Genomic DNA, 11,521 nt, shown 5'->3' on the forward strand with positions numbered 1-11,521 from the left:
GTCTCAATGGTTTACACCATAAGGAGACGATCAAAGGGTTATTATCAGTAGTGGGAGTCTAATCTCCATTAACGAATCCAAGCATTCATCTAATGAATGGGATAGTTATGTAAGAAGGAATCGAAGTCTTTCTAAGACAAGTTTGATTAAGTGATGAGTTGTACTCATTAAAATCTTATCATTGATGGGATAAACATTAAAGAAACTACCAACATCAGTACCTTCTACAAAACACGAGTTGTGGACTAGAGTGTCTCTAGTCTAGCACATCTCAAGGTGTAATGTTATTCCAACACGTGTTGGAAAAGTGTCCAAGAAATTGGAGTTGAGTACTGAGGCATGTTTTAAGGTTTGTTCCAAATGATGTAAGGTTATAAGTTCTGTAATCTTCAAAGATATAATTCGGGTATGAAGATCAAAAGATGAACTACAAGCCTAACAGCGTGATAACTCTCAAAATAAAGAGAGAGATATTGGATTTTCCACATTACCAAGAAGTCATACCATTAGAAACTTTTGCTCGAATAAAATCAACTTCAGTACCTATGATTATGAGAACCAGGTCGTAGTGGGAGCGTTCTTAGGAACATAACAAGTTCATGGGTCTAAGAGTGTCGCAAGACTCAGTCTTAGATCAACTTGAACATAATCCCTTTAACTACAATGTAGTATTGTATTGGTTCATTTGGATATTCATCCTTGAAAAGGTGATAGATTGACAACATGTTTTACAAGACTTGCAAAACTACCTATAGGCTGTGTCACTATTACCTATCGGGAAATAGTGAAGTTGTTCTTAGAGCAGAAACCACCTATGTTTGATGGACTGGGAGAACCGACCAAGGCCGAATCTTGGATCTGCGCGCTAGAGCGCATCTTCGCAATTTTGGGATGCAATGATAGAGAACGAATGAGTTGTGTGACCAGAATGAAGACCATGCCACGAGACCAAGCAGAGGCGATGACATGGGAAGGTTTAAAGATAGAAATGTACAACAAGTATGTGCCAAAGAGCTACCGAAAGGCAAAGGCATCCGAGTTCTACAATCTGACCCAAGGACACATGACTGTGACCGAGTACGACCGAGCGCTCAATAGCATGACCCGATACGCACTTGATCAGGTCGATACTGACAAGAAGCTGTCTGAAAAGTTCCATGAGGGACTAAGGCACGAGATAAGAATGTCATTGGCTAGTCGAGGGAAACTCCCCTACGCCGAAGCATTAGCACTCGCACTAGATATTGAGGCAGTGATGCCTAAGGAGAGAGCTAAGGAGAACACTACATCGTCTTTACCACCATCACACCACACCCGAGAGAAAAGGAAGTGGAATGATTCAAGGACATCATACGATGGAAAATGGTACCAACTGAATCAGCATCGGTCCCAACACGGAGGAGGGCAACATACATCTAGCCAGAGAGGAGACTACAGACCCAGGGCGCTACAGTGCAATGTGTGCACTAAGTACCATTTCGGAGAATGCCGACATCAGAACATTATCAAGTGCTACACCTGCGGAAGGAACGGTCACTTCTCTGGGGAGTGTCCGAGTAAGAAGGTAGGATCGGGATCGAGGCAGAACAATCAGGGATCCCGTCAGCAGTCAAGGGCACCGCATAATGAATCATGGGGAAATCGCGACCCGCCGTTGCAACTGCAACAACCTCACCGCCCAAGACTTCATCCTCAAGCTAGAGCGTACGTGTTGGAACTAAAGAACCGAAGATTGAGCAAGATGAACGCGAGAAAAGAAACCTGACAGGTATGGGCAAAATCCTCGACACCCTTATTGTTAAGTTGTTTGACACGGGCGCATCGCATTCATTAATATCTGAAATATGTGTGCACACTTTAAACTTGCCTGTTAGAAAATCTGAACATAGGGTGATAATGTCATCACCAGTGGGTGGAACAACAGAAATCTCTCGAACATGCTCGAATGTAGAAATTCTATTAGGAGATCTTAAATTAGTCGCTCACGACCTGCAAGTTATGGCGATGGGAGATATCGATGTAACCCTAGAAATGGATTGGTTGTCCGCGAATTTTGCAACGATTCGTTGTAAAGAGAGACAAAAATCCCTACAAGCTCCAGGAAAGGAACCCACCGTATATCACGGAATCTCGGGGAACCGGCGAACCGCCATAATCTCTGCGCTCCAAGCTACCACAATGATGAGAATCATGCAGCATCAAAACTACTTAGGGAAGAAACAAAGTAGAAACAAAATGGATATTAAATAGAAAAATGAATTGTATAAACCAATAAAGTTACTAACACATCCAAAGAATCCTATGAATTTAGTTAGACATAATTGAATAAGCTAAAAACATAGATTGAAGTGAAAACAATTGGAACATAAAACTAAAGAAAATAAAACTCGTAGGTTGAATCCTTGTCGTTCTTGATGTTCTTGCTTCTTTCTCCAACCCCTTGCACAATGAAGAACTCTCAAATTTATGCTATGGAAGTAATTGGTAAAAAGATGATGAAGAATTAGGATTGCAGGAGGAGCTATGAAGCTCCCCTTTTGGGGGCTAAGGAAGGGTTGGATTCTATGAATGAGGTTATGGGGTATATATAAGCTTGAGAAGGATTTAAATTTGGTAATAAGTTTCCCCCAAGCATTAGGAAAGATGTAATTTTCGTTCCCAATAGTAGAAGGAAAAGATTTGGCTTCACAAGGTAATATCTTCTTTCCTTCTTCATATTTCCGCCTAGACTGCAGCCCGCAGCTTTGCGCGACTTTGGTAGAACGGTCATAACTCTCTCCACAGAACTCTGATTGAGGTGATTCTTGAACCATCTTAAAGCTCTTTTCAAGACGAAGAAAGTGGTGTGTAGGATCACCGGAAAATTGAATTTGAAGACAGATTTCGCGCGCCGAGTTTTTATGGCGGGCCGCCGCACCTTGGCATGCGGTCGCCGCGCGCAGTCCAGAAGTTTCTAACTCCTCGTGGCGGTCGCCGGGCGTGTCTTTGTCTTCGCTAAGCGCAGGCGGTCGCCGAATGTGTTGCGGCGGTCGCCGGAGAAGCTCCAGATTTCCTACTTTCGCGTTTTGACTCCCTTTTTAGGCTCAAATATGAACATTTCTTACAAAACATGTCAAAATACCAAAACAGACAAAATATGCAAATAATGGATATGTAATGCAACTTTGACCTTAAAAACAGGCCAAATAATGGCCTTAAAATCGTGCAAGATCTGAGCGTATCAACTCCCCCAAACTTACATTTTTGTTTGTCCTCGAACAAAACAAGAAAGAAACATAAAATAGACGCACAGAATGCACAAGGACTAGACGTCATAATTGTTAGGTTTGGTATACTGAAAAGCATGTTTCGAGCAAGTTTCGCTCTAATAGAATCTTGCTTGTATACGTAAAACTCTATAATCCACTTTTAACCCGATTCAGTATTATTCGAGCAGTTTCGCACGAATAGAATCAGTATATTATTACATTGTGTTTGCTTGTGCATTTAGAAGATGTTTTATAAACATTTGAATGTATAAGAAGCAAACAAAGTCTAAGTCTTTTGCTTAGTAGACTGGTTGTGGGCGTCGTCCACTTTAAGGTAACACAGTCGGTTCTATGCAATGCTTTGCAAAAGAAAAAGAAGAATTTCACAACCCAGATAGGCTTAGACTACCTATCGTGAAAGGTTGCAATGTCAGTCCGATTATTTCTAAGCCTTACTGAAATAAGATGACGTTGGTGTGGTATAGCACTGAATGGATCTAACAACAAGACGTGTCTTTATGCTATCTACTGAACGACTAGGTCTTGATAAAATACTATTTCTTAATATACATACGTTAGCATTGAGCATACGGTATTGATTATGCACTACTTTGACTTATCAAATGGTGCGGGTTTTTCGCAACCCAATAATCCTGATATATTAGGTAGTGGTGATTAATATCTAGCGGTGCTAGGATTGCTATTATGTTGAATCGTGCGCGAGGTGAGTCTCGTTTGATAATGTCCTCAAGAGGAGCTTGAACAAGGTTTTATTATTCGAAAACTGGCCAGTTGGAGTTTTATTACTCTATGAATAATAAATAAGTGTTTCTTGCTAAGTCCACTCTTGGAATTAATAAGATGTTAATTAATTAAGTCCATAGCAGACATTAATTAATTAATGGACATTTATATCTTAAGCGCGGGAAATAAATAATATAAATAATGGAAACCCGGATTACTTGTAATTTCGGATTTGGATGGGGAGAGTTCAATATTACTTCTGTAGTGGCTGCTCGTAATATTCCAATATAAGCTTGTATTAAATTGTGGGTTCAATTTAATTAGTAAAAAGCTAATTGGGCTAGCCCATATCCAAAACCTTCTATAGATCCCTGTCTGGGCCCAAAAGGAACTTAATATAAATAGGAGAATAAAGGAGACAGAATAATCACAATTTTACTTCTTGTAATTTTCGAAATTTTCGAAAATCTCCAGCTGTGGAGAATTTCGAATTCTTCTCCTATTCCCAAATGGATTTCTTCTGTCTTCTTTATTTAAGTCCTAGTATTTTGATAAGATCAGCCCACCCTAATATCGAGATACAGTTCGGGAACCAGTCAGAAGATCCGTGGTCTAGTATTGAAGATCATCACGTGGAGAAGGCGCAAGCAATCGTCGATTCTTTGGAGAATCAAATCGGTAACTTTAAACCGTAGTATTCATGTTTAGGATTTACTTTCTATGAGCATTAATTATTTGCGTTCTAGCATGCAATTATCTGTTTAACATGTGAATTGATTAATCGCATAATCGGTCAAATAGATCCGTATCTAATTTATTTGTTTTGTACAAGTCTTCCGCTGTGCAAGGGGCACCAAACCCCATCAATAATTGCCTCAAAGGATGAAAGAATAGATTAATCATGTATTAATGCAATCAAATCAAGCAAGGCTTATTAGTGCACTTTCATTACTAACTCGCGAAACACCTTGAATTCATGCACTCACATGTGGCATACTTCCAAAGATGGGAAGTGTTCTCTCACTCTCAAAGTGTATAAAGGTAATGTGTATATAAGCACTCAAATCATGCATCATGCAAAGTTTACCATAGGCTTTCTCAAAGTCTAATCTCTCATCTACTCGATGTGATTAAGCATCAAAAGTCCGAAAGGTCTTTATCTTTGGTTGTAATGTAGGCTCTTTGGTAGGTGAGGAATATTTGGCTAAAAAGTGACTAAACCCAATAATAGCAAAAGTGATCAATTTCTACCACATCAAACTTAGCACCCAACCATCAATTCAAATCTCAGTAAACTTAGACTTTGTCTATTTTTCTTCTCACTTCCCAAATTCCTTTGATTTTTCTTTCTTCTCACAACCTTTCACACTTTTTCTCTTTCTTTTTTTTTTCCATACGCATCCTTACTAGAATCAAGCACATATTTAGAATTTTCACTATTACACAACTTGCACTTTCTTTACATTCAAGCACACTACTTTTTGTACTTTCTTCCTTATCTCTCCAATTCCTTTACAAAATAAGATAGCAAAAACTAACTAACCCAAGGAATTGTTCCCATTATGTTGGCTTCCGAAGAATAGGCTTAAAGGCTCAAAATTGGCTCCAAAGGGAAAAAATTTAAAATTTGAGAAGGTCAAAACTTTTGGATAAAAGTAGGCTAAGAAAAGATGGTCAATCATCCTCCTAAATCAACTTAAACACTATGAAAACTTAGGCAAGACTAGGAGCAAATTCTAGAAACAAATACATGAATGCAGATAAATCACACAAGAATGAAATTTAGGCTCAAATCCTCACAAGGTATAAAGCATGATTCAAGACGAACAAACAATTCACTAATTATGCATCTTTTCACCAAACCATTAAATCAAGACGTTAAGCCACACTTAAGCATAGATGGAATGTATTATCATTGGCAACTCAGTCTAAAGTGTGTCCCTAAGCATGCGTGTTTCTAAGTTCTTCATGTTAAGTTCATGACATGGATTCAAGAAAACATTTTAGAATATAAAATTCAGCTACGAGATTTTTGAAAAACAACATAAAAAACAAACTTAAAACCTAAAACAAAAACCTAAACTCACGGTCCACCACTTCATCCCCCCAAACTTATTTACAACAAAGTTTAATAAAATAAGTTTGTACAGTCGGTCGGGACGTGAGTGAATGACCAAAAAGAAAACATACCTTGAAAAATTTTGTGTAGAGGTTAGAAGGGGTAAAAATTTGAAAAATCGCGCTGGAGACTGTGCTCAGGTGGCGAACCGCCTCGGCCGGTTCCGCAGTCGCCGCACATCATCAGATTGTTCCAGCGAGCAGGTGGCGGGCCGCAGCAACACATGCGGCGGTCGCCACAGAATGGTCAGAACCTGGGAAAAAAAAAATTCAAAGTAGAAAATTAAACAAAAACCAAAAAGGTATTCAAAAACTAGAAATAAATGGTTGGGTTGTCTCCCAACAAGCGCTTATTTTTCGTCTTTAGCTTGACGTTCTTTGAAGCTCATGTTATCCCCTATCGTGGGAATTCCTTTGGGATGCCTTTGTACCTACAAATTCTCAATGTATGTCCTTGCTGTTCTTCTTTCGGCAGGCCGCCGCAACTAACGCGGCAACCGCCAACCCTGCTCCAGATTTTTTTTAAAAAAAAAACGAAAAATAAACTTTTTAAAAAAAACGTAAATATATATTTTTTTTAAACTACTAGCTTTAGTTCCACGGAGGAAAACTTCAGCTCTACGGAAGAAAAACAAACTAAACTAGAAAATTAAAAAAACTAGAAAGCAATTAACATGAAACCTTATACCTCACCCACACTCTACGGAGCTTATCAAGTGTTGCAGCAGAAGATTTTGCAAACACAGAATTTGAAAATGGACACATAATATTGAACCCACACAAATTGTACCTCAGATATTTTGGACAACTTCTTAGCTTGAACTTGGATTTTTTGGTTTTGCTCCAACTTTTCCTCCATGCATGACTTAATTGTGAATCTTCACCAAAATCAGATTTGTCAGCAATAAAAGGAATTAACATTATAGAGAGAGAGGGTTTGAAAGAATTAACCAAAGTTTTGTTCGCCTCTTCTTCTTCATCTTCATGGGAAGGCACGGTTATAGTGTCAGCGTTGATACGCTCGGATTTTGCACTGTTTTAAGGCCATTATTTGGTCCGTTTGTTTATGTCAAAGTCACTCTACACGTCCATTATTTGCATATTTTGTCTATTCTGGTATCTTGACGTGTTTTGTGAGAAATGTGCATAAATGAGCCGAAAAAGGGAGCCAAAACGCCAAGTTTGGGAATCTGGAGTCAAACGGCGACCGCCGACCGCCGCGGATGTGTGCGGCGCCCGCCGGCGCCCGCCGGGCAGATCAATTCAGCGGTCCACGTCGGAAAAATGTGCTTGGAAGAGAAGTCTCGTCCGGCGACCGCCGGAAGATGAGCGGCGGTCCGCCGCCGAGGGAACAGACTCTCTGGACTCCAACGCGGCGACCGCCGGCCAAGGTGCGGTGGCCGGCCGGAGAAAGGCGGCGAATCCGAGAAGCCCAAGATTTGCGCCCAGATTTACCATATTTCGGAGATTTTTTCCTTTCACAACAAGGATTGGTTTTTCCCTATAAATAAGGCTTCAAGCTTCATCAAAAAGAGAGAACTTCTACTTGCAAAATATTTCATAGAGATCAAGACCTAGAGTACTTCATTGGTGAAAGGAGTTGGAGAAGGATTTCAAGAACGTCAAGAACGACAAGGATTCAACCCACGGGTTTATTTGCTTTAGTTTTATGTTCAAATTGTCTTCCCTTCACTATGTTTTTAGCTTATTCAATTATGTGTAACTAAACTCATAGGATTCTAGGGATGTGTTAGTAACGATTTTGGTTATACAAATTCCTTTTTCTATCTAATATCCATTTTGTTTTTACTTTGTTTCTTCCCTAAGTAGTTTTGATGCTGCATGATTGAGTGACATAATCGTGTATGATTTAATATAACTTGCTTCATAACTGTGACAGAGTTGTAGCGAGTTAGATTCACTTAGTAGACACTACAGTTAGCTTCCCTTAAAATGGCACTGTTAATTGAGAGTGAGGACTTTTCAAGGGTCTTAGGAGCTTTTTGGAGTTACGTGTTAGGATTGACAACCCTAATCTTGTAATCAACATTTGTATCGCATGAGCATAAGCGGGTGACTCGTCCTTTCAAAGTATAAACTGTGCTAGGGTATTGTAGTTGGAATTTTGTATAACCATAACTGTGAACACACATCCCTGGGATTCCCTTATCTCTATTGTCTTCCTCTTGATTTATCTGCTTTTTGTTGATCTATGTTTTCTATTGTTTTTAGTTTTTAAAAAGTTTTCAAAACCCAATTGTTTTTCCAGATAGTATTTGAGTGTTAGTAGAAGATAGACACTTTGTGTTCGTCTTCCCCGTGTTTGACATCCGGTACTAACCTTTAGCTATACTATATATACTCTGTATACTTGCAGGTTTATTTAGTGCTAATAAAAAGTGCATCAAGTTTTTGGCGCCGTTGTCAGGGAAGACAATTCACTTTGGAGTGATATCTTCAAACGGATAATTTTACTACTTTGGATTTTACTGCTTTCATTTTATATTTTATTTTTATTTTCGTTCTTATTTTTATTTTTATTTTTATTTTTATTTTTATTTTTATTTTCGTTCTTATTTTTATTTTTATTTTTCTTCTTTTTTTAGTTTCTGCAGGTTGTGCAGATCTGCGTATCGTGTGGAGATAATAAGATGGCGGAGCCTACCAACCACGATCTTATCGTCGCCCTCCGAAAGGAGGTGGAAAAGATGCGAGAAGAGAGATCTCGGGCAAAAGCTGAAAAAGAAAAACAAGCAAGTGGTAGTTCCAGTCTTGAATATGTTTAGTCATGGTAACATTGTGGATATTCCTGCAGGTCCGCAGACAGAGGCCAACAACTTCAAGTTGGGGATACCATTAATCAATAGGGTTGAACAAAATGCCTTCGCAGGAAGAGACACCGAGGACACAAATCGACATCTCACCAAGTTCGTGGAAATAGCTAATACAATCAAGATCAATGGTGTTGATGATGATATTGTGAGGGTAAGGCTTTTTCCCTTTTCCTTAACTGATGCTGCTAAAGAATGGTATGATTGTCTGCCTGCAGATAAAACCAAAAATTGGAAGGATCTAGTGGTACTCTTCCTCGAAAAGTACTACCCGCCTGGCACCATCCTAAAGCTTAAGTGTGAGATCTTTCAATTCATACAAGGATCCGATGAGCCTCTATATGAAGCTCTCGCACGTTTCAAAGCCCTTCTCCGCAAATTCCCAAACCATGGTTTTGGAATAGACCATCAGGTAGGAATCCTTTATAATGGGTTTAACGAAAAAATCTCTAGTTTGTTGGATTCAGGGGCGAATGGGGGATTCTTGAGGAAAGGAGGAGTTGTTGCTATGGAGGTGATAGAGGAATTAGCTACAAATAGTCGAGGTTGGTCCAAGGAAAAACACAAAGCTGAAAGGCTAGATGCAGTGAAGAAACCATGTGGGAATGAGACATCCCAAGAATTGGCATTCATCAGAGCAAGACTAGAAAAATTGGAAGCTCCAGGCAAAGAAGGGAATGCCATCAAAGATGTCAAATATGTTCAAAATGGGGGTGATCCCAACAGGCTTTATAATAATAATTAACGCCCTAATCAGGGGGGCGGTAATTTTAATAATTATAATGGAAATCACCCACATCCACATGTATCTCATGCTAATAATCATAACTTTGTCCAATCTCATGCAGGGTTCAATCTAGGCAAAGAGAAAGGAATGGAGCCACCTACCAAGGAAGACAAATATGAGGCTGGCATCCAAAAGATCTTGGAGCTAATGTTAGAGGATAGAAAGAACAACGAGACCAAGATGGGAGTTGTAGAGGAAAGACTAACCAAGCTTGAATCTGGGTTAAACACTGTTGTCTCCACTATGTCCATCATTAAGTTGCAAATGGATCAATTCCAAAAGAAGGCAGTGGAGGATAAAGGCAAGGCTGTTGCCAAGGTTGTCGGTATCAATAAGGATGAAGCCAGCATCTCCGGAAGGAGTTTTGGGGACTGTCCGACACCCAGCGGACCTCCGCATACGTTGCAGCGGGCCGCAACTGGGGCACAGTTTGGATCCTGCCCGACGTCTGGCGGACCGCCGCAAACCCCGCAGCGGCCCGCCACTGAAGAGGCAGAGGCACCCGCCAAGATAGAACTCGTGCGGCATAATGGGATTGTACTCCCCTTCCAGCCGAGGAAGCCGTTCAAGCTTGAAGAGCAATTCCAACAATTTTTAAATATGTTCTGTAAATGTCATACTAACCTCCCTCTTGTTGATGCATTGCAGGAAATACCTAGGTATGCCAAGCTCTTGAGAGAGGCGGTGATGAAAAAGCAAAAGCTCCAGAAATCTGATCTAAAGCTACCTCTTCACTGTAGTGATATGATCCAAAAGCAAAGGACTGTCAAGCAGAGGGACCCTGGCCAATTCATCATTCGCTGTTCCATTGGGAATGGCAAGGTAGACAAGGCTCTTTGTGATCTTGGAGCTAGCGTCAACATAATGCCATTGGAGTACTACGAGAAGCTCAACATCGAGCCGCTCAAATCCACAGATACCTGCTTAAGGATGGCCGATAACACTGCGGTAAATGCGGTAAGGGTAATTGAGGATGTGTTAGTAAAGGTTGATTACTTCATATTCCCTGCCGATTTCTTTGTTTTAGACATGAAAGTTGATACACAAGTTCCTCTAATTTTAGGCAGAAATTTTCTAGCCACATGCAAAGCTCTTATTGATGTAGGTAAAGGAGAAATCACAATAAGTGATCATGGAGGAAAGTCGACCTACAACATAGAAAGCATGATGCTTAAGTATGAAGAGGCGAAACAAGCTAAGATGGAGCATGATTGCAGGGAGGTCATGGTGACCGATTTGTCTAAGCCTTATGATCCATTTGGAGGGGAAGATCTTTCTAACCCTACTATTTTCATTGTTAACACTTTACCTCAAGCTCCTAAAAAGGGCGAGTATAATCCTACTAAGCCTACCTTGCAGGAAAAGCCCAAGAGAAAAAAGAGGAAGAAGACTCCACCTCAAGATGACCCCAAAATCTACGTAATCAAAACCTCGAATGGAAAATTCAAATGGTGGAAGAAAGTTTTCAACAAGTTGGTTCCATTAGCGGTGGCAGAGACTAAAATTGTTGGTACGAAGGCATTCCAAAGGAATCCTCATGATGGGGGATAACTCATGAGCTTCAAAGAACGTCAAGCTAAAGACGAAAAATAAGCACTTGTTGGGAGGCAACCCAACCTTGTTTTTGACAATTTTTGCTTTAAGTTAAGTATTTTTTGCTTTAGATTAATTTTGTGCATTGAAATTTTTTTTGCAGGCTCTGACCTCTCCGTAGCGACTGTCGCATGTGCTGCGGTCCGCCACCTGCTCGCTGGAACATTCTGTTGACACGCGGCGACCGCCGGACATGCTGC

At 40.2% G+C, this 11,521-nt stretch overlaps 1 protein-coding gene across 1 annotated transcript; it reads left to right on the top strand.

Moving 5' to 3' along the window:
* The first annotated feature begins 10,415 nt into the window (after positions 1-10,415).
* Positions 10,416-11,279, top strand: LOC125194921 (uncharacterized). Its single transcript, XM_048093136.2, has one exon. The coding sequence runs from the start codon at positions 10,416-10,418 to the stop codon at positions 11,277-11,279; it is 864 nt and encodes a 287-aa protein (XP_047949093.2).
* The last annotated feature ends 242 nt before the right edge of the window (positions 11,280-11,521 follow it).

The sequence above is a fragment of the Salvia hispanica genome, chromosome 4, assembly GCF_029641045.1.
Source record: "Salvia hispanica isolate PSC_SH4W2 chromosome 4, Shi_PSC_v1, whole genome shotgun sequence".
NCBI classification, from domain to species: Eukaryota; Viridiplantae; Streptophyta; class Magnoliopsida; order Lamiales; family Lamiaceae; genus Salvia; species Salvia hispanica.